Source organism: Lepidothrix coronata, unplaced genomic scaffold (genome assembly GCF_001604755.1).
Source record: "Lepidothrix coronata isolate B3197 unplaced genomic scaffold, Lepidothrix_coronata-1.0 Scaffold337, whole genome shotgun sequence".
In the NCBI taxonomy this organism is placed as follows: Eukaryota; Metazoa; Chordata; class Aves; order Passeriformes; family Pipridae; genus Lepidothrix; species Lepidothrix coronata.
This window is the reverse complement of record NW_016690517.1, coordinates 166,516-190,171: the sequence shown is the minus strand read 5'-3', so window position 1 is coordinate 190,171 and position 23,656 is coordinate 166,516. Positions and strand designations below refer to the sequence as shown.

Genomic DNA, 23,656 nt, shown 5'->3' with positions numbered 1-23,656 from the left:
CAAGATGATTAGACTTGTTGATCCTTCAGAGATGCCAAGACCCTCCCCTGACTAACAAACCCCATTCACATTCTTCTCAGCAGATGAAATCTTTGCCTCATGTTTTCTCTCCCTGCCCTCCACCAAAACTGTCCTCTCCTTCTGGCCAGCCTGAAATCAGATGTGGGAAGAACCTGCCTTTCCTTTTGGTGGGAAACTTTGTCTTCTTCCATACGGGATGTGAGGTTCCCAAATCAGAGGTGTCCATGGCACCGAGGATGGGAGCTGGGATGGGAGAGCAAGCCTGGATATCGGCTGATCTGTCACTGAGGTCAGGAGAGGGACGTGGGATGAGGTGTGCACAGAGGCACTACTGTGTATGGCCTCACAAGAGCCATTCCTGCCTCCTTAACAGATAAGGTGGCTTTGGAAGAGTGAGTTAAGTGTGCCAGGGTATACGAAGATATTGTGAGGGGCTTTTCTAAAATCTCCCACAAGAGGCTGTTAAGGAAACCTGGTAACCAGAGGATAAGAGGCAAATTCCCATCTTAAACCCAGCCTGGGGTAGAAGAGACAAAGAGCTCGAACCCTGCAAGGCTTGGTGTGCAGGGGGGTGAACGGCGCCCGGGGCGCAGTCATAATTAAAAATAATAACACTGAGCACGTTCAAAGCACTCGGTAAACACGATTAACTAATTAGTCAACTCTTTACTAATTAACCAGTCACAGGACTGGTGTTGCTCAATATGTTTAATGATCCGGAGAGCAGTTGAATAGCTGGGGGCAGCGTCTGCGGAGGACGCGGGAACTGCGCAGGGGAGTGACGGGGAGGCTGAGATGGGCTCACACAGGGCTTGGGCAGGAGGGCACAGGCATGGACACGGGATGGACCCTCTGATCCTGCTGAAGACAGGGCTGTCCTCTTCTCCTCTTCCCTGGCAAACCCCTGCCCACCTCTCGGGGTAGGGGACTCCCTGTGCACCTCCCACAGCTGCCTGTAGTTCAAGTTTGTCGCCGTTTAGGCACAGCAGGATGCAGATGGAAATTTTCAGATATACCTGAAACCAGTCCAGTCTGAGATCAGGAAGAGCTGAATGTGAATCCCCCAAATGCCAAACACTGCAAGCTTCAGGTTAACGCTCCCCAGCACAGCAATGATGAGTCTCCTCTCTCTTTCCTTCCAGTAAACCAGGAATTGGAGTAACAGCAGTGCAGGATTGGGGAAAAGAAGAGAGAATTAGGACCAGGGAGTCTCTCTGGTTGCCACTGTATTGCTCACTGATCAGCTCCCCCACCCGTGCCTCAGTTTCCCCAGGACAGGTACTGTATGTCACACCAGACCCTTTCACATCAATTTGTTTTTTAATCAGGGCTGCACACACTTCCCCACAAATTGAGTGAAAAACATCTTCCCAAAAGGCAGATACTCTACTGCTCACTGTCCTGAGTCATGCATGAGTCCCTGCCTCCTTCTGAGGCTGTTCTCAAACTGCTTCTGCACCAGCCTGTCTCTGCTGCTGTGACAGGTGTCACACCAAAGGAAAGCTGCTCTTGGCTGGTGGCTCCAGCACATCTCAGAGCCCTGCAGGGCACCTTCATGCCCCTGCCATGATTCTGCCAGTGAAAACTACCTTTGGGGACTGGTTTTAAGTATTTCCTAGATGTAATTTAGGCATTTACTGTCCAGCAGGCCAGGATTCCAAGTCTCTCTGTAATCAAGCACTGGATTTTCACAGCATCACAGATCCATCTAGAACAGATCTGGATGGCTGTGGCCATGGCTCTTATCAAAGTTTCTCATCATACAGATCCTTATTCCCCAGCACCAGGAGTTTATTCCCTGCAGGAGGGGTCTGCAAGAACAGAGGGTGCACCAGGCAGTCCCAGCACCACTTTTCCTGGAATAGCTGGGAAGTGCTGTGCTTTCCTTGGGACCTGCAAACCTGCAGCACCTGCACACCCCAGGCAGTGCTGATGGGCTCACATGGCCAGGCAGCACCTCAGCCACTGCCATGGCCTCTCACAGGACACCTGCAAGAGAAACCAAGCTGTGGAGAAGGTCTGACCTTGGGGCTCTTCACTTGGAGCTCTGGTGGCTGAATGGGCTTTTCCCATCAGACATCCCCAGAGAGCTGAGGAAGGGCACCCAGTGCTTTGCAGGGAAGACAAAGGACTAGGGCAGGACCTGCCAGCTCTGCACAACGTGATGATTACTGGGTGCTTGGGTGCTCTGCTCATGGTGATGGAGCATCCCACCTTGCTGGAGTCATCAGAGTGCCTGAAAAGATCATCTCCATTTTCTCCCAGCTGGCTCCTGCACCTTGAGAATGAAGACCCACTGGGCAAGCTTCTCCTGGCTGAGTTACCAGCTTACTGCGGTGGTAGTGAAAGTTTCCAACTGCAAACATTGATTCTGCAGTTACCAGGAGAGAAAGAAAGGAAATTCTCCCATGCAGAACAGCGTTTCGAGGTCAATAGAGAAAACCCTGTGGCCTGAATACCCAATCTGGGGAGACTGGGGAGCCTGGCAGGGAGGCTCAGGGTCTGGGTGTCTGCGTTGTCACACTTGTAGCCAGGTTACCATGGCTCATCCACAGTGCATCCACACCCGGGGGGCTGCTGCCTGCCTGCAGTCAATGGGCTCTGCTCCTCCAGCATTGAGAAGGACAGTTGATTTGCAGGAGAAAAGCTTGTCCTTAGTGGTCCTGTCATGTCATCACCCCAGGGGTTCACAAAGGAGGGTGGGTGCAGCCCAGAAAGGGGATGCCTGTGCTGCCCTGCAGCCCCTGGCATGGCTCAGGGACTGGCTGCTCACGGGCACGGTGCCCACACCCCTCCCCAAGGAAGGGGTGCTGCACCGAGGGGCCACTGGGCACCCACCTCACCCTGCTCAGCCGGGCCCAGACACAGCTCAGTCCCCTGGGCATCCCACAGAGGGGACCTGCAGCACAGTGGGAAGTGGTGAGCACACAGAAATGGCCATGTTGCCTTAAATTCATGGGCTTTTAAAGTCTCACCCCGTGCACAGGAGTATTTGGGTGCCCCGGGTGCTGGGACATCGGTGCCTTCAGAGTCATTGATCAAGGGCCACCTAATCAGCCAAGAATGAAATGAGAACCCTGGTTTTTTTGTTCTTCTTTTCCTAAATGCTTGAGCTGAGACCCAGAGCAGGGTATCCAGTGGGGATGAAAAGGCCATGGATGCTGTTCAGTGCCCAAAAGACACCCTGGCTGCCCCAGCTGCCCATCCCATGGACGGGGACCCTTGCTCAGCTCTCTTTTGGGGCTGCCCCCCATCAAGCCCTGCTACTGTGGGAGGAGAGTTGGGTGCTTTGGCCATGTCTGCCCACCCCCCTCCCCTCCTCCCAGGGGATAAGAACTGAAATAAAAGGTCCATTTCTTTAGAAAGCCAGGCCTGACTATGGGAAGGGTCCCTGTATCCATGCAGCTCTCCCGGCCTCCCACTCCCCTGTTTAGTAATCTCACTTCTGGGCCTGAATTCATTCAGACGCTGTGAAGGATTAGCTGACCTTTCTTTCAGAGCTTGGTAAGCTGGGGATGTTAAAGCTTCCCAAAAATTAAACTCTCAGGAGGCTGTCTCAGAGGCTGGGAGCCTGGACAGTTGCTCAGAGGCTGTGGCTGCTTCCCCAGCATCTGCCCTGGGACGGGGACAGACCCTGGACAGTCTCTTCATGCCCCCCAAAAGTGCTCAAATCCATGCACAGCCTTGGCACCCGACTGCACGGTGGTGGTGCGGGGTGAAACCAGCTGGTTTTCTCTCCTCTTAGACAATTTGGTCATTTTTCCTGTTTGTCACATGTGGGTTTCAGCTCCTGCTTTCCCAGTTTCTCTTTGCTGCCATGAGAGGAAGGAATAAGAGAAAACGTGAGCCCGTGAACTTGGGAGCTGAGGTTTGGGGAAGTGGAGAAAGCTGTCTGATGGTGCTGTCACAGCTAAGGGGGTACCAGCTTGTGAGGGCAAGCTGCTCTCACCATTACAAACCAGTGTTCACTCTGAAACCTAATGACAGTTTGTGGCTTGAGTAGCATTTTGCTGCCTGGGATCTCAAACTGGGTCTGAGTACGGGATGCTTATTTTAAGCTCCCAAGTGCAGATGGGATGAAGTGACCTGCAAAATGCTTCCTGCGGAGTGGGGAATGTCCACACAACAGAGCTGCACTTCCCTGACCAACTGGGTCTGATTTTCAGAGCTGCTCTTTGCCAGATGCATGGGAGATGCAGAAAAATTTCCCTCTTTTCCCATATTTTTCTATGAATTGTCCCCTGACAGTGAAATCTCAGAGCAAGGAGACTATACCTGGATATGAGCAGAAAGGACACTGTTAACAAAGACCCAGGCACCAGCAAGGGAGGTGATATCACTGCTTCTCCCATTTAAGGACTTAAAGTAGCTGGAGCTGGGGGGAAGCTGGAGGTTGCATGGCCTGTGCCCCACTGCTCTGAAAAATGCTGGGGGCTGCCTTTGGGGGAGCCCCCTCTGCAAAGGACAGGCTGCAAGGATGACCCCACACCCCAGCAGGCAGGGCAACCAAAGTCCTGGAGGCAGCACTTTGCCTCTTTGGTTTCAGCCTCTCCTGTTTGGGGTTGTGTTGTTGCATCTGGCAGAACAGGAGCAAATTCATCAGCACGAGCAAAGCCCACATGCGGCCAAGCCCGACCGCCTGTCCAAACCCAGGGAAAACTGCACAGAGGGAGAGCAGGGCTTCATCCAAAGCCCAAGGAAACCAGTGGTGAGACTAGAAATGAATTCTTCTCTTCCCACTTGCTTTCTCTCTCCATCCTGTTGGAACCGAAGCCCTTTCCACGCAGAAAGAATCCGCGGCAGCAGCGTCTGAGCGGTGCAGAAGCCTGACTCAAGCAAACCCACTGCTCTCCTTCCCATCTAGTTACTCAGTTTTTGTACAGAAGCTGCGAGGGGGGCGAGGGGATGCCTTTGTTATGCACTTAAATTGCTTGTTTAAATGGGCAGCCAGCTTCTAACGGGGCTAATTTTATAGGCACCATAACATGACGAGAGGAGTTTCTTTTACGACCCCGCACTCCCCCTGTCTCAGGCACGAGGGGCTCGCAGGGAACCGCCAGTTCTCTGGCAGAAAAAGGCACCAGTAATCCTGAAAAATAAAACTGTCTTATGAGATATAAATTAGATTATTACTCTGGGGAGATGAGCTGCTCTGCTCACCCACGGGGCCACCGCCGTCGGAGAGCATCTGTTGCAATTACAGGTTCCTCCAGCCTGCTCGGCAGAAATGACCTCCCAAATATTTCGGCAGCAGCTGGAGCTCGCACAAACACTCCACGTTCTTTTTACAGCTGAACAGCAAGTGCTTGATCTGTGCTAAATTGCTGGTTGGTGGTCTCATCTTCTCCAAGGACTGTGGAGGGGGTGTCCAGAGTCCTCTTGAGAAGGTAACAGGGTCCAGATTGTCACCTTGCAGCGGGTGCTGGAGGCTGAGCTTGTCTCTCTTCATGGGCTTGTACAGGACAAAGTGCACCCTTGGCACTAGATCAGCAATATTAATTGCCCATGAGAGGAAGCATATAATCAGCCTTCAATGCTGTATAATTACACAGAAATTACCAGAAGAAATTAATTCCAAAAGGTGAACATATGGGCCGCAACATTGAAGCCAAAGCTGGGTTTTGCCTCTGGTTACTGCCACTCATAACTGAGGGCAGAATCTAGGCCAAAAGTGTGTTTTCTAGTTCGTGATTTATTGTACCAAAATGGAACTGGTAATGAAAACCGCGTTCCACTTAATACACAGCCGACTTCCAACAAAAATGCCAGCAGGAACTCTTTCTTCTCCTTCTTGCCTTACAGCTGCCCGTCAGCAGAGGATCTACAAGCTCAGCCCTCCTGCCACGGCCACAGGGAGAGGCAGCACCACGCCACCAAACCCAAAAGCTGACTGGCACGAGGCTCAGGGCCAGACACTCGGCCATGCCCCAGCCAGCCCCGGATTCTCCTCTGCCTCTCCCTCATCTCCCTCATCCTGTCACGTCTTCCCCACCTGAGCAGGGCCGAGCCTCAATTGTAGGTTATTTCAGCAAGCAGACAAAAAGCCATCTCCGACAATATATTTCAGCACACTGGTTTCCAAAATACCCCCACGGGCTGACTCTATCGTGCTGAACCTGCCCCACTCTGCTGCAGCATTGACCCGTCCCACCCAAACCGTGTGGGTGCTGAGCACCCTCTGCAGCACCCAAAGCTGATGGAGCCGTATGGGGCTCCATCCTGGCCCAACCTGCTGCTTCTCAGCTTTAAAAAAACATCATTTTTTCCTGCATGCATGAAAGAGCAGGACACCTCCGCTCTCCTCAACGCCGGCAGCAGGTGGAGAAAGCTCCAAGGAAGCCCAAGAGCAGCAAAAGGGACTCTCTGGCCCCTCCAACCCCCTCCTTGCAAACACGGGGTGACCTGTGGGAAACGGTCGGGAGATGGCCGAGTGCCACGGCTGAGCCCCTTCGCTGCGAACGGGAATTCATTTGCATGCCAAAGTGGTAGTCGGGCGCTTTACAACAACACGGTGCGAGCATTTAAATGTATTTGAATCTTCGGTATCGCCCCGGCCACCGCCCAGCAGCGCCTTCCCCTCGGAGAAAATCCCTCTAGGAGGGTGGGGGGGGGTGGGGAGAGAGAGTTCCGAGTAAAAGATCCCAAAGGAAACCTCGGATCCCGAGGGCAGCAAAACGACGGAGAGCTAAAACGCACCGAATTCAGGCACAAGGCGTATCTGCGGCGGGGTTTTCCCAGCCAAAAACATGCGTGCCAGCGACAACAGGAAACTCGCGGGCTGTGTGACAAGTGTTGTGGCCTCTCCTTAGCTCTCTTACTGCTCAATGGGTCCCGGGTGACTCTGCAATCAAGGTCCCATTCAAGCCAGGAAGAGCCGAACCCCGGGGATATGTGTCAGGCCAGCACTTTCCACTTTTCTTTCAGCCCGTGGACACCTATAAATTTTCCAGGGACAGTGGTACAGTACATGCCTCCGCTGCAGCCACTTCCAGACTCCTTAAAAGCAGCCCAGGACCCTGAGAAATCCATTATATTAAGCAATTAACAGTGATGCGTGTGAGTTCACGGACCTTCTCTCTGCCAAAGAACAGAGCACAAAGTACATCACCCCCAGACAAGGCAAGTGAGTCAAATTGTTGGCAATAAATATATTTATTCCAAATGTCGACCCACTTTACATTCCTTTATTTAACACAGCTGATCTAAGGGGGAGCTGGAATAAAGGGAAAATAAAGTCTGTGAGGCTTCATGCCTCCCTGGTTCTCTTGGCAGAGCTGGCTGAGTTCTGGTTGCTATTATTAGTGTTACGATTGTTGTTGTTGTTATTATTATTGTTATGATTATATGCATTTCATTCTCTTTTGGGTAATGCATAATTTATGACTCTGTCTCGATCCCCCTTTCAATGGATTCCCTATCCAGGGAGACTTGCTGAATAATTTGGATCATTGGTTTTCAAGTGCATGGGCTGCCGACAAATTGTTCGCTTTTCATTCCTGGGGACATTCATTGGTCACCCAAACCAGGGGATTTCTTTGGTCGCCCCAGGCACGTGATGTGCCGTCTGGGGTTTTGTTGGGATTTTTTTTTTTTTTATATTTTGATTGGGTGAAACTTTGTGGAGACTAACAAATAGCTCATTTGGGGGGGGGGGGCTGGATTTCTGGAGAAGTCAGTTTGCCAAATTTTTGTGAACATTTGGGGGTTTCTCAGAGGCTTGTGAAAAGTAAATGCTGCAAAGCACATTAAATGTTATTTAAATGTTTTAAAGGCAACGTTATTCTTGCTGTTTGCTATTCGAAATTATCATTCAGCTGATTATTAAGTTTTGCTTACTCAGCTCTACCTGGAGAAATATTGAGGTATTAGACCTTCCTTTGCCTAAAATCCTGAGGGAAAGGGAATTTTCAAGAAGCTTGCATTTGGGGATCTTTTTGCCTTAAAATCAAATAAGTGCCTATATCAACTTGGCTGGGTCCACCAGTGGGACCCTGAAATGCTCTGATCCTGCAGGAACCATCCATCCCACGGGAGCAGCATCCCCCCAGCCCCGGGCAGGCTCTGAGCTCACCAGGGATACACTCCCAGGCACGCACATGGCTCAGTGAGGATGAGCACTGCTCCTCACTGTGCTGACCATGGGGTGGAGACAGCTGACACATCACCTCTGGGAGGGCCCCACTTGGGCAAATCTCGGCAGATTTGCTGCCAGCCCCATGAAAATCATTAGGACATGCCAGCTCAGCTGATAGCAAAGCTGTGTTGGTCCACAGACCGCTTTGACCGTCTCTCTCCTAGGCTAGATGTTGCACTGTGCCCAAAAATGCCACTGGATAAACCCAGGTACACCTGGGAATTAACAGGGCTGTGCATCCCCGCTCCGGCTCAGACCTTTCCGGCACAGCACAGCGGGATTGCCGCCCATAGTCCCAGAGCTTCCAACTCTCTGCATCACAAAAGCAGCAGAGGACAAACCCCGGTCCTCAGGGCCCGGCGCAGGAGCGGTTCATCCCCTCCCTGCCCCGCGCTGCCTGCTCAGCCCCGATTTAGGAGCACTCGGCACCGATTTAGGAGCAGCTCATTTCGTCCCTGCCCCGCACTGCCTGCTTAGCCCCGATTTAGGACACTCGGCACCGATTCATGAGCACTCAGCCCCGATTTAGGAGCAGCCCAGCCCCGATTTAGGAGCAGCTCATCCCCTCCCTGCCCCGCACCGCCCGCTGCCCGCACTGCCTGCTCAGCCCCGATTTACGAGCAGCATGTGAAGGACAGACACTGGGCCACTGGGCTGAACAATGCGGGAATATTAGCCGAGTTACAAAAACAAACAAACCAAACCCTGCCGGGAGCCCGTTTCATTTATCTTCTTTTGTCCAGTTTTGCTTCAGCGTGAAAGTCGCCCTTTCAAGTCCAGCAGTTGTGTTCCAGCCCCGGCGGGTAGCTGATCCAAAGCGTTACACTCAGAGCTTCCCAATGGCATGTTTGCACAGTTCAATTCATTTCTAAATATTCAGCGGAGTTTCCCTCCCTCCAACCCTCCCAGGACTTTTTGCCCGAGAGCCGAGGGTGTAAAGTACAGGGCCGGGGATACTGGTGCACAGAGCCTTTGTGTGCAAACACAAGCTGCTGTTTGTATTTGCCTTCACACTGTCAGAGCTCAATTGTGCGCGGTGCAATGCCGGTTACCAGTCTGCTTTCAATATCCGCTCGGCCATCCCGGCTGCCAGAGGGACGCTCCCCCTCCCCGGCAGCTTTGAAGAAAAGGGATTTAATTTCATGAGACTTTCAGTAATCACGTTACAATCTCCCAACATTAACCAGAACTGACTCCCTGTTGCAAAAGGGCGGGCGGACAACCCAGTAAACAGCCCGGCCCGGGACAGGCTGCAGTGACAGAGGAAGGCAAAAAGCCTGGCTGGTTCTGTGCCGTTTATCAGATGAGGCTGGAAAACAACAGCCTCTTGCCAGCACCAGGAGGGAGCAGCCGGCTTTGCCCAATCTGAGGATGCTCCACAGGCTGCTCTGCTCATCCCATGCACCACGATGGCTGATTTTAAAACCAGACCTTTTTCTTCTGTCCGTACCTCTACCCATCATTTGCCTTCCTTCTTCCCTGTTCCATTTACAGTGTCCTCATACCTCTGTCACATTCCCCAGGACTTGCTTTGCTGCTGAAACAGTCTCCTTCTGATTATGCATTGCTACCTACTGCAGTGGCCAGTGGTCCAGGAAGAGCCAGGGCCACGCTGCACAGGGAGTGGGGTCTGGGGAAGGTCTCGAATGAAGAAGAGGCTGAGAACAGGGAGATTTAGGTCTCCCTGCACTGTCCCTCCCTCCCCTCTCCTCACCTCCCTGAACACATAGCTCAGCTCTTCCCAGAGCACCTCTTGACCAAGCAGGGATGATGCTCTAGATCCTGAAGGAAAGTACTTTTGGGGCTGTGAGAGCAAAGCAAGGTGCTGCACAGGCTGCCAGGCACTGGGCAGTCCCCAGTGCGTATAAAACAATCCCTTTTTGCAATTAGATGTGCTGTACTTTCTCTCTTCATCCACTGTGGTCTGACTGCCTGAGACTGGAACCTAAATACCCACATAGTTGACATTAAGGGACATCAGTTCTCCCCAAAAAGCTGCCATGAAAATAGTTGCACTTGGTCAAAATAAAGCACAGCTCACAGTGATCCACACGGCGCCACAAAGCACAGCCGGGCAGGGATCGGGGTGATGGATGGCTCTGAAATACCACAGGGAAGATGACGTGGGCTCCTCATCCATCTTTCCATCCAAAGCTCTGAACTTGGAGCACACAGGCCTGTGCAAAGATGGTGATCAGGGATGGAACAGCTGGGCTTCGCCTCGCACAAGCTGGGAGCTCGCAGACCCAGCACGGATATGGCACACGGCCCGGAGAGCGAGCGCGAGGCAGGGACTGCTGAGCCAGCAGCATTCCTGCTGCACTCCTCCTCTAATTCCCACCTGGGACAGGGGGGAGAGAGATCTCACCCCCCTCCCTAGTGCCTTGAGAAATTGGGGAGCGCTCTTCCCGCTCCATTGTGCACTATTGGTGAAATTGTGTCTACTTCTCCTCTGGCAGAAACCGTTTCACATCTCAGATGGTCAAAAAGAATAAATCTGCTGTAAAACAAACTTGCAGAGCCCGGCTGCTCACAGTCTGCATCAGTGCCCTGGCTGCTCCTGCCCCTCATGTCATTTTTGCCCTTTCCTAGATGAAATTGGGAGTGCTGAGTGTGGGCTCTGGGCTCCCCACTCTCCTCTCCCCAAACAGTAGAGATGCAGCAGCTTTGACCCTCAAGCAGGGAGCCCCAAGGTTGCTCACCCCACCTGCACCAGCAGTCCCACCTGCCTGCCCACACAATCTCTTTCTTGCTGCTCATTTTTGGCAGAATATGGCAAAGGTCTCCTGGGCTCATCCTTTAGCCTTACCAGCTCCTCCATCCCCAGGGACACAACACAGGAACAGGGCTGAGGGCTGTGGCTCCCCATACAGCACCCTAGGGCACCCTGTTCCTGCACCAGGCTCAGCACAAGAGGAGGTCCCTTTCCATGGGAAACCACAACCTGGGTGACAATGGCTGTTGGGCAAAGCCAGAGGTCCCTTCCAGCACATATCCCGTGAAATAATTTAGAAAAACCCTGTGATTCCAGGAGAGAGTGAAATAGAAGTTTGTTCCTTCCCCGGCCTCCAACCCTCTATCCAGGCAGGGGATGCAGATATGATTTTCAACCCTCCCATCACTTGCAAGACACTTTGAAAAGCTTTGAAAGGAAAACTCCTGTCTGCATCCTCTGTGCTCTCACAGCTGCGTGTGGGACATGAATCTTTCCCTGCCTATAGCTTTCTTTGCCGGCTCCCGTGATGGAGCAGACGTTTTGCACAGGGGGTGCATGTTGTGGGCAGCAGTTCTGTGCCCAGTTTGTGCTGCCAATGCATCAGTGCCCTCAGTGCCAGCTGAGACCTTGTGGTGCCCAGTACCATCCACACTGAGCCCTGGAATGAAACAGTCTCTCTGACCATATCACTCCATCAGTTTTTAAACTCCAGCCTCCCCTAAAACCAGTGCTGTTCAAAATAAATTCATAAATCAAGCTCCCAGCTGAGCTGTGCACCTCCTCCATTCCCGCTGCTGACATGGGTGCCCGTGGTTTCCCGGGGTCAGAATCTGTTTCTTTAGTATCTACCAAAAAAAGGCAGGATTTCTTCCTCCCCACCAATTAATTCCCTGCCTTCTTCTGAGCCTAAGGCAAACTCCCAGGCGGTGTGTGGCTGAGCCCCTCCATACCACTGCCTCCACGGCCACACTGACTCAGGCAGGAAAAGCCTCCCTCTCTCCTTATCAGTCCCCAGGGCATCCTAATCCCCTTATAAATGAAAGCTATTAAACAGATATCTTTTTAAAAGCCTGCCCGTCCCTTCAGCCAGAGCAGCCCCATCCCGGCTATCAGGACTTGTCGGAGTGTGGTTAATGCGGGTGAGCCACTGCCCCGGGCAGAGCTGGGGTTGCACCGGGTGACGATGTGGCCCGTTCCTGCAGGAGCTGCGCTTTGATCCCCCGGAACGCCGGGCTGCAGAGCCAGGCCGAGCCCCACGCCGTGCCAGGCCTGGGCTCTGCCACGCTGCCGTGCGGGAAGCAGCGGGGATCTGGCAGGGATGCTCGGGAGGGGAGCTCGGCTTGCTGCAAAGAAAGCGCTCCCCGCTGATTGCAGCGGCAGAGGCCAAACGGCGGCCACTGCTCCAGAGACACCCTGGGGACGGAGCAGATGTGACTGCTGGGCTCTGACTGCTGGGCTCTGCCACTGCTGAACCCTCTCCCCGCGTCTGAGCTGTCTGGGCGGGCTGATCCCGGCAGCAAATCCTCTCCCTCCTCTCCTGCTGCCTGAAAACCGGGGGGGATCTGTTTGGTGCAATCGTGAACATGCTGCAAATAAATGGTCTGGGTGAGGTTGAGTCTGGGGGTTGTGAAGCCCCCCCATGTGTTGGGGGCTCAGCCCTGCCACGGGTTGATGTGTCCTGTGCCCCAGGCAGCTGTGCCAGTGCTATCCAGGAAAGGCTGGATGTTGTAATCGGTGGGTTCTGGGGCTTGTTTGGGTTTATTTCTCCTGTTTGACAGCAACAAGGGGTGAAATGATGTACAGCCTCTACCATGCTAGGCTGGTTCCAAGCCACCCTGACCCAAGATCTCCTTTGCCCTGGATATCCCACAAGACAAAACTGGTTGGGGATAAAACTCAACATAGCACCCCAAAACCCTCCAGAAAGCCCTCAGTAAAACTCTGCTTGCACAGCCCAACCTCAGGACACAATAACCCGTAATAAGCACAAGAGTCTCCAAAGCCACTGTACCAAAAAGCAGGGCATCACAAAAAAGAAGACAGGAGCCCAAAAGGCAGCAGCCCTCCATGGTCAGAAAGTCCATCCCCCATCCCTGAGGATGAAGGAGAGATATATTAGGAATACAAAGACACACTCGTGTGCCCCAGCTGCTCCCATTTCACAGACTAGGTAGGAAAACCAGAACCACGGGAGTGCTTTTCCAGGCAGGATCCCTGCAGGCAGCAGAGATTAAAGAGCCCTCATGGGCTTCTTGCTCCATCCTCAGAGAGGCAGCACATCCCCCCAGGCAGCCATGGGGAGTTTGCCCAAGCCAGGACAGTGTAGGCTGAATAAGGATGACATGCTTTGGCCCAGAAAGAGGAGGGCAGAGATTAGCCGTGGACAAGCTCAAGGGAAGGCAACTGTCCAACCCAGAGTGCCAAGCCTGGTTTTGTTTTAGCCTTAACTGCGCTTTTTTGTTTGTTTGTTTGTTGGTGTAAAAACCTTTCTGTTGGAAATCAGTTTAACTTTAAGCTTCCTGAGAATAAAAGCCTGTGAGAAAGCTCTGCCCATGCAAGGCTCCCTTGGGAGGCTACAATGGGAGTCTCAGCAGCTTATGGGCCCATATTTCTATGGCTACAGCACCCATCTGCTCAGCAATACAGTGTTACCCACTGCTCCAATTCCCCATGCAGCACAACCCGCTGGGAGCTGCACCAGGCTGGGTTGAAGAGGCCCTGTGGCTCCAAGGATGGCACATGGTGCCACAAGAGGTGCAACCCTCACAGGGTCTGGCCCAGTTGCTGGCTGGTGCCATGTCATTGGTGAAGCTGTCCCAGTGCAGTTTCCCTAGGTATGAGAACATTTCATGCCTTTCTTAACCCAGGTCCAAAGGATTTTACACAGCCCCCTTTTACTCCCTATAAGTGGGGAAACTGAGGCACAGGGCAAGCCTGGATATCAGAAATGCTGAGTATCCCTTACACCATCAGAAGGTAACAGGCAGTATCACCACACAGCAGCTCCAAAGTCCCCCTGTGAGCCTTGTCTGGCTGGATCGAGGTACAGACATGGTCGTGCTGTGCTGTCAGCATCTGTCTCGGATGGGCAAAGGATATTACACCATGGGGATCCTGAATAGGCACCCTGGGGATCCTATATGGGCACTCTGGGCATCCTGCAGGGACACCACGGAAAATGTGCTCAGAGCCTCTTTGCTCAGATTGGGAACGTCGCCGCTTTTCAAGGCAAGGTTTGCATCTTTCCACATCCCTCTGGAAGAGACGTGGCCATAAGCAGGGCGACACTTAGACCTCTCAAAATCTTCTCACAGAAGGATTTACAAAGCCACTTAAATCCTCTGTCTGACTCCCATCCCACCACGGTGCCCAGAACTGAAGGGGAAGCGGGTGCAGTGCCTCTGTGTGACCAGGTCCCTGTCAGCTCTGCCAGTCTTACCCACACTACACTTCCCACTGCTGCAGCCAGAGCCTCTTTCCCTCTGTTCCCCTCCAGGACAGACCATTTCCAAAGCCCTGAATCACCCCAGGAGAGGAGAAGACAGAAAGGACATCTCCCACCAGCCCAGTCCTTCCTGGTCAGATGAGTTTTGTGCACTGTGAACTGTTGTCACCCATCGGAGGCGCAGGACTTGCCCTGACTCCCCGCTCTGCCGTGTGCTCCCAGGGTGCCTGGACCCTGCAGACAGGCACCAGGGCTGCTTACCCACCCAAACAATGCCTGCAGACACTCTCAGGTGTGCCTGCAGCCATCAGTCACCACCAGCTTGACTCCTCATCCCATTTGGAGGCCAAAGGAATGGGAAAGAATCATCCAATGGGATTACCCACTCTGCCAACCCCGGGGAAAATGGTTGAAAAGACAGGATGAGAACCGTGAAGACTTTTCAGGTAGAGGTGATTAATGAAGGGGAAAGAAAAGGGATCAACTAAACATAATAAGGGACACCAGGAACTCCCTGGAATGAAATCCTGCAGTCCTCACATCCCTCTGTGGCAGCAGAGCGAGAGGAGCTCGGTGCTGTGGGAGGATGTGATTTCCCTGGCTGTGATGAGGGTGGAGGGAGCCTGTTAGCTATTTTAGTAAACACTGCCCTGCAAATACCTCCCTGGACCACCACGGAGGTGATAAAGCCCCAGGTTTGCCTGGAAGGAAGTTTTTCACTGGGAGTGTTTGGCAGGCTGTTCTCACATAGTTCCTGGTCAACTCCTCGTCCCAGACGAAGTTTCCTTTCAGCTGAATGAGAAACTTGCTCGGAAATTGCTCTGACATGAGACACATCCCAGTCTGGGAACCCTACGGCAGCGCACAGCACGGAGCAGAGCCTGTCTAACACCAGGCTCCCTGCGCTGCCTGTGCCAAATCCCCTATCTGAAAACACAATATGTTTCCCTTCTCTCACTGCACTCGCACTTGGTTTTGTTAAACACTCTCTAGGCATCACAGAGGGCCAAAAATCCGAGAGGCAGACACTGCTGACGTCAGGCACACGTGCAGGTGGCGGGTGCATCTCCCGGCCCCACGGGGGAATGGGCTGGGAAGAACCAGAGCCAGCACTGGGAACAGAGTCTGGAGGCCGTTCTCCAAGTGCCTGTCAGCGGGCTGCAGCCCTGGGTTTGTCCAGCAGCGCTTTAAACGGCCAAATGCAAAGGTATTTCATGGTAACTAAAGGGAAGGTGCTTGTCCGGGTTCATTTCCAGCACTCGGAATGACACCGCTGTTCCTGACAAATTGTGGAACGGTGTCATTTTAGTGATGTCATTAAATCTGGTCCAAGCCCCTGCCTGCATTTTCATGTGTCCACACCAGCTCACCAGCAGTTGAGCTCCGACAACTTTTTAGTTCAAGCCTTTTCCAGCTGCAATCTCGTCTCCCAGGGGAGCTGGAAGCTTCATCAGGACAAACCGGGTTGGAGACATGAGGCTTGGGCTGGACCAAGGCTGAGCAAACAGAGCCAGCCCAACGGCACTGGAGAGGGGGAGGATGGAGAACAGACCTCCAAGCTTGTCTCCAAGCTGTGTCCTCCCTGGAGCACGCTCGCTCCCAGGCACTCCGCCAAAGCTGGACTGTAAAGCCAAGCTCTACGTGGATGAATTATTTGCCAGGTAAAGTTGATGGGAACCTGAATCTGTGAAAAGCTCTGCTGGCCGGGTTCCTTCTTCAGGAGCAGATCCTGGAGAACATCTCCTTGGGACAAGACCTGTCCTGTCCATGGGCAGTGCTGGGATCTCGCAGGCAGCAAGAAGCGATAAAGAAAAATTAGATCTGGCTGGCAAAAAACGTTCCCGTGGGAAATTTTGACTTTCTGTCAGAAACTGCAGTGCATTTCTTTTTCAGCACCAAATAAGCATGAATAGGAACAAAGATTCAGTTTTGGCAGGGGGAATGGACTTACCAAAGAAAACACCCAAATTTTTAAGCAAAGCAGACACATTCTATAATTTTTCTCCCTGGATGAAAATAAAAACAAAAATAAAAACCCCAACGATTTTCCAGAAAGGAAAAAAATAAATTTGATGAAAAAATTGTAACTAGTTCTCACACCACTACCTGAGGCAAAATCAGCTAATTTGGCTAATTGATCTACACCTTCAGCACGGCTGTTCAGCAGGGTTTGGCCGCCTCTGCCTTCCCTCTCAAGCGGTGGGAGATGCCTCCAGCGTGCAACCGGCAGCATCACCACCAACTGCCCGCTCATCCCCTGCCCCTGCCCGGCGCAGGCGGGTCCACAGCCCCCGCTGACCGCAGGGCCTGACTTTCTCTCGGGATTTAGGAGAGAAACCAGGGTGGGCTGATGGTCATGAACAAGTGGGTGGGAGCTGAATAGGGTTATTGTGATCTTTATCTGGGGGGATTATTCCAGGCAGTGTGGGCTTGGCAGGGTAACACGGTTGTTTGGCCGTGGCTGGTTTTGCAGAGCGATAGGTACGGCCCCGGGGAACGGCGCACCGGGATCGGGCTGTGGAAAATTATTTTACGGTACCTTCATCCTTGCAAAACATTCACTTCCCGGCAAAGTCGGTGGAAAAGGAAAAAACAGAGCGATTTTCGTTTGCAGAAGTCTGACGCGGCTGGGACTGCTCATGGTCTGAAATGCAAAGCCTGGCATAAAAGTGACACATTTTACTGGAAACTGGGAACTTGTTTCCCTTTTATTGGAAATAAATTGGAAGGGAGAAGGATGGTAAGAGCACGGGGCCAGCACAATAACTGAAGCATTTTTCAGGAGCATTTGAGGACCCTGTAGAGTAGACTGAGGGTCCGATAGCACCCCGAGATCGCACCAAAATTTGTGGTATCGCTGATTGCGGTAACTGCAGGCAGGGAACTCGTCCCAGCCCGTGAGCGGGGGTTGAGGCTGGGGGAGTTGGACGTCTCCTGTCCTCGGCCCAGAGAATAATATAAGAAATAACCGAGACGCGGATCCCCGTCCCCGAGCGCTGCCGGGCAGAGGGATCCACGGGACGGAAGAAAAGCAAACGCGGAGAAACCCCGGCATCGCTCGGGACGCGACACCTCCCCGCCGCTTCCCCCCTCTCGACGGGACCCGCATCCCGGGAGAGCTGGGGCTTCGGAACGGGGCCGAGCATCGCTGCCGGGACCCCCGCGCCTCCCCCGGCGCCTCCCCCGCGTGTGCCCCGGTGCCACCGGGCCGCAGGAACGGGACCCCCTCCCCGCCGGACACCCCGGGCTCGGCCGTGCCTCGGTGTTGAAGGCGGCGGCGAAGAAACTGCGCTCTCTGCGAGGGACACATCTGATTGTGATTTGGGGAAAAAAAAAAAAAGAAAATAAAAGAAAAGAAGGGAAAGAAAACAAAACCAAAAAAATAAGGCGCCCAACCCCGGCCACTCGGCGAGGGTTTTTTCCTATCGTCGGAGCTGCAAATATTTTGGAAGACGGGGCCGTGTTTTCCGTGTAAACAAGGCGGCGGCGGGGGCCGGAGCCGCGCTCCGCGGGGCCGGGGAGTCCCGGCGCGGAGAGCCGAGCCCAGCCCGGGGCATCCCAGACCCCGGGGCTGAGTCCCCACCAGCACACGGCTGAGCCAGGGGCTGGCACCGGCCCCCCAAACCGCGACGAGGAGGGGACCGGCAGCGCACGGGGTTCCCGCTGGGAAGCGGGGAAATGGAAAATCGCGGGGAATCGTTAGCGGGATATGTGAAGACTCACGGGGAAGAGCAACCCAAAGCTTTCACCCTTATTCCCCCCTGGCAGAAGCGAAGGACATCCCGTCTCCGCTCAGGGACAGCCAGGAACGGTGCGAGTTTCTCGCCCGGGATGGAACGATCCGGCTGCTGCCGGGTTCTCATTTGGCCTCGGGGCTCATTCAAGTCCCCGCCGCCCCGCCACCGCCTCCCGGGGCCGCCCGCACCCCTCGGGGAGGCAGCGGCGGGAACCGTAAGCACTGCCGGGTTTCCCTCCCCTGCTCCCAACCACTTTCCTCCTCCGCGGAGGCCGGAGCTCGTCCTCGTCTTGTCCGGGCACGGAGCCTCTCGGGCTCTGCGGCGGGTCTCTGAGCCGGTGTCTCGGAGAAGAGAACGGGGCTGCCGGCGAGCTCCGGGATCCCCGGACCGAACCCAGGCCGTGCCCTGCGGGACCCCCGGCAGGGACCTGCCTGTGACGGGAGACCCTCCTCAACCAGCCAGGGCCCCTCCGCGCTTCTCCGGACACGAACGGCCTTTTCTCGGATTCCTGAGTGTCTCTTCTCCCCCCTTCTGAGCTCCTTGGTGTCTCCTGCCTCGCGTTTCCGAGGTTTCCTGCTGTTCCCTGCTCTGTGCTCCGGAGTCCCCCCGTACTCCCTGTCCTGCGCCGCCAAGTGCCTCGGTGTGCCCCCGTCTTGTTGTCCCGGCTGCCTCGGGTCTCCCCTCTCCCACACCTCCGGGGCTCTCGGTATGCCCTCCCCCAAATTCCTGTGCCTCGCCGTGCCCTGCCCGGAGGTCTCCGGTTCCCCATGCCCCCTGCTTTGCACCCGGACATCCCTCGGTGTTGTCACCATCGCGCTCCCGGGTGCCTCAGTGTTCCCTGCCTGGAGCTGCCGGACGCCTCGGTGTCCCATCCCCTGCGCTTCCGAGCTCCTTCACAGCCCCGTTCCGAGCTTCTGGGCCCCTCGGCGTCCCGTCCTTTGCCCTACGCTCCCCGGTACCTCATTGTCCTCACCCTGTCCTGTTCTCCATCTCCCCGCGTGTTCCTGTCCTGCTCGCCGTGTCCCTGGATGTCCTCGTGCCTTTCGCTCCCGTACCCCGCGGGTCCTTCGCTCTGCCCTCCCTCTCCCTGCCCCTCCGGGGACCTCCGCGCCCTCTCGCCGTCCTTCTCCCCGCCTCTGCCGCGGCGCTGGACTCACCCACACACTCGTTGGCCTCCCGGGCCGTCGCTCGCTGCCAGGGCCGGTCGTAGTGGAAGGGCTTGCAGCGGTCGCACTCGGGGCCGGCCGTGTTGTGCTTGCAGTCGCACACCAAGCTGTCGTCGCGGTCACGGACACAGCGCGACGCGTGGCCGTTGCACTTGCATCGCCCGCCGACCTGCAAGTCGGAGACGGCGTAGAAGTAGGAGTCGCGGGCCAGCTCGGAGTCATCCTCGCTCTCGTCGCCGAAGGTGTGGAGGCGGCTGAAGGTGACCCTGATGTCGGTGGCCGTCACCCAGTCCTGCAGCACGGGCGAGTTGTCGAAGTCGTGGGCGGTGGGGCGGCCGTCCAGGGTGCTGAAGGCGATGAGGCCGCCGGAGAGGGGCCGCACGTCGGTGTGCGAGTCGGTGCACACCGCCTCCTGCTCGTTCTGCTTCGTGATGGCGGCGCGGTTCGGCTTGTTGTACATCTTGCGGCACTGCGTGGAGTAGAACTGGAAGGGCACCCAGGTCTTGCCGTAGTCCATGGACTTGTGGATGGCCATGGACTCGGGGCGCGGCGAGCAGAACTGCAGGCTGACGTAGGTCACCTCGAATTTCTTGCCGAGGGAGAGGGTGAGGGTGACGTTGTGGGGGTACTGGACGTAGCTGTCGGACTGCCAGCAGGTCAGGTTGTGCGGGTTGTTGAGGTCGGTGAGGAAGGAGGGCGGGTGGGCGCGCTTGGGGTCGGAGGCGTTGCAGAGGTGGCAGGTGCGGACCTGCTCCTCGCCCTTCTCCGTCACCACGCAGTACCGCGACGGCGGCTTCCCGCAGGTGCTGGACACCTTCACCTCCTTCCCGAAGGCCGAGTTGACGAAGTCGGGGATGCAGCGGCGGGGCAGCCCGTGCTCGTCGTAGCAGGGGTCGGGCTGGGCTGTCTGCACGGCGAACATGCTCACGCCGTGGTAGCCCCCGCGCAGGGGCTGCGCCAGCCACGCCGCCGCCAGCAGCAGGGCCAGCGGCGCCTCCGCGCCCCTCCGCGGCATCCTGCGCGACCTCCGCGCGGCGTGGGGACAGCGGGGAGGGGGCACGGGGGACACGGGGGAGCCGCCGCTCGGGCGCGCAGCTCCGCGGGGCGCCTCGGCCGAGGGACGCGGTGCGGCGGCTCAGGGAGCGCGGAGCATCGCCCGCCCCGCGGCCAGCCCCGCGGAGAAAGGGGAGACCGCGGCGGCGGCGGCACCACAAAAGTGGGGCTGGCGGCGGGGCTGGGTCCCGCCTGCCTCCCGCCCCGGCCCTCGCACGGAGAATGACTGGCGGTCCCAGCCCCCGCCGCGTTTGAGGTCATGCTAAAGGAGTGACATCGCGCTCAAGGAACAGAACAACGACATCCACTGGCGGCTCAGCCAGAGACGCGCACAGGCCTCGGGGAGGGCGGGGGGGGGATGGGAGTGGGACGGAGCCCGCCTCGACACCGCGGCGATGGGCGCCAGCGCCGCCGCGGGGCTCCCGAGCCGCCCCGAGCACCGCGGAAGGACCATCCTGCTCCCCCCCGGCCCTCCGTGCCCCCGACGGGGCTGGGGGAGCCCAGGGCCGCCTGCGCCCCAGCAGCTGGGGATGCTCCGTGGGCGTGGAGCGGGGAGAGGGGGGGAGCGGCCGGGAGGAGCCCCCCGCCCACCTGTGGGGACGCCGAGAGGGACAGGATGGGGACGTCTCCCAGCTGGTCGCTGCTGGCCTCCCCTCTCTAGCAGGCCAGACAGGGACTGGTCCCCTCAGCTGGACCGGGAGGGGGGGCCGGGGCAGAGCCCGAAGCACGTCCGGGCACCGGCCCGCTCCGAGGGGGCTCCCAGAGGGTCTCGGCCCACAGCCTTCGCCCCTGGGACAGAAACTCCGATGCCGGGGAAGTTGAACAGGGAGAAATCTCGAGTCTTTGGGCACTACACGGGAACTAACGGGCCTGGCGACCTTCGGGAGGTTGTTTTAGGGGGTCGATCTCGTCTCCCTAGCACAGCCCTGGGACAATCCAGGCACAGGGGCCGCCCCCCGCCTCGGTTTGCAGCTTGTTGGGGCTCCCGTTAAAGCGAGGAAGGGGTTAAAGGGCGGCACTTGTCCCGCACTGGGCCGTGGCCCAGCCCCGGTCTCCCCTTCCCGCCCGTCCTGCGGACCCTCCGTGCCGGGGGGCTGCCCCCGGCGGCCGCCTCCGTCCTGATCAGCTCTGTCCCAGCGCATCCCCCCGGTGATCCCGGCCGGGGGCAGAGCCCCAGGGGACACTACCGAGATCTAGGAGAGACGGTCCCGCGAGGGAGCGGAGAGTTTCCCTCCCGCGGCTCCCGGCCGCCCTGCTCGCCCCCCTTCCCTCTCTCTTTGATTAAAAGGGCACTTTTATTTTTCCAACGGAGGTGCCCTCTCTCGGAGCGCTGCCCACGCCGTGTCACTCAAGCGGCCTGGCCCTGGCACGGCGGCGCGGTCCCCTCCCCGGCGAGCCCCGGCGGGGCGGCCCGAGGGGACGGGGGCTGCCCGGGCAGCCGTGAGCCCCAGGCCGGCCTCCGCCCCCTCCCCTCCTCCCGCCCCTCTCCCCGCTTTGAATTCCTTGCCACCGAGCTGAATAAAAGTGGTTGTTGTAAATTGAATTAGTGCCTGATTAATCTGCTCCCGGGCCTGCTAGCCCAGCGGGGCGTCTTTGGCAATGCAACCGCCTTCCCTGCAGGGCAGCGGGGCTCCGCAGCCTCCCTGCCCCCACTGCTCCCCCCGGATCTCCCCCACCCGCCCCCCAGCCCCGCCACTCCCGGGATTTGTTAACTCTTCCCCGGGAAACAGCCCCTCCGTCCCGCTCCCGGGGCTCTTGGTGCTCCTTCGCCGGAGGAAGAGGGGTGTTTGTGTGTATTGGGGATGCGTCGGGCCAGGACTAGGGGGGCAGTTCCCAGTCCCGCTGGTCTCACCCGAGCTGTCCTTGGACTCAGTCGCAGCCCGGCACACCCGGGACACACACGGACAATCCTGAGATACCCCAGCCCCGAAGAAAGATTTTCCCCCGCTCTTGAATTGAGGACCTATTTGCGTAATTGAGATAGGGTGGTACCTCAAGGAGGAAAGGGGACAATTTAGACCAAACTGTCCCGGGCCGTGGGGACCAGGCCGGGAGAGAGCTGCGGGAGGCCCCGGGCCATCGCCGCCCGGTGCGGGCTCTCCCCAGGGTGGGCTGGGTGGGCTCGGCCGCGGCTGTGCGGACAACTCGGGATGGGAATCCCCAGCCGGGAGCCCCAAATTCGGGCCCTCAGACTCTTCCACGTGCCTGCCATGAGCATCCGCGCTCGTCGTTTCTGAGCCCCCGCTCTGTCCGCCCGGCGTTTTTCCTTCGGCCACGCACGTCCGGGACCAGCCCTTCCTTGCGGGACTCCCCGTCCGCCCGTTCCGGGCCGTGCCGGGGAGGGCAAGCGATGGGGCCACCGGCTCCTGTGCCCGGGGACGGGGGGACACTCGGGGCTGTCTGGGGGCGCAGCAGGTGCCGTTGCGAGGACCCGCGTTTCTCCAGGAAAGGACGCGGTTTTGGCTCCGGTTTCTCCCGACGCTCCTCGACCCTCTTTCCGGCCCGGCCGCAGCACTGGGAATGCCGCCGGGCACCGGGCGAAGGATAGGGCTGAAATTTTAGAGTTTCCTTAAAATCCGGGAAGGTTTTTAAAGGTCACCTCTCACCTTCCCAATCCCTCAAAGCCCGCACTGTTCTTTAACGCCTCACGGCAAAAAAATGGGGTGAATCTAAGAAATCCCGACTCCCGCTAAACTCCCCCGCAAACCCGAGGTGCTGCCTAATCCCATTAGCAGGGTGTTAATTTAACAACCACCCGGCGCTGCCGAGCGCGGGGCCCCCGCACTGCCCGGCGGCGTTCCCGGGGCTGCGGCTCTCGCCTCTCTCCTGCCCTTCTCACTGAGTTTATTCGGTGTTTCACAACCCCCGGGGTTTGTAATGGCTCTTGCGGTCATTAACGTGATTTACTGAGGCTTTCTCCTCTAATTACCTCGCCCTCGAGCTATTAAATGCGTGTAAGCAGTTCCGCGGGGACCGAGGCGCAACTCTCCGAGCCTCGGGCCCGAGTCTGTCCGCCCGCTCCGGGCAGGGGCCTGGGGCAGTCCCGGGAGGATGGAGCAGGGCGGGTGCTCGGGGTACCAGGCCACAGGTGGCCCCCCTACCTTGGGGTTTGATTTTCCTGTCATTAAGCACCAGCTAACCCCGGCCCTCTCCTGGCTCGGAAGGGGACAGATCCTTGCCGAATCCAGCCCCGGTGCGACCCCGATGCACGCTCGCTCTCTCTCCGGGACCGGAGCATCTCCTGTACCCGCACCGGGATCGAAGCATCTCCGGTACCTGCACCAGGGACGGAGCATCGCTGGTACCAGCACCGGAGCACCTCCGGTACTTTCACCGGGACCGGAGCATCTCCAGTACCTCCGGTACCTGCCCCGGGAACGCGGC

General features: G+C 56.9%; 1 protein-coding gene across 1 annotated transcript in view; it reads right to left on the bottom strand.

The window, feature by feature from the left end:
• Positions 1-20,238, bottom strand: part of NTN1 (netrin 1) — a 98,257-nt gene extending 78,019 nt beyond the window's left edge. Inside the window, exon 1 of the mRNA XM_017838403.1 lies at positions 19,211-20,238. Within this exon, the coding sequence (XP_017693892.1) occupies positions 19,211-20,234 (1,024 nt within the window). The 5' untranslated portion in view covers positions 20,235-20,238. The remainder of the gene's footprint in view (positions 1-19,210) is intronic.
• Between the last annotated feature and the right edge of the window lie 3,418 nt (positions 20,239-23,656).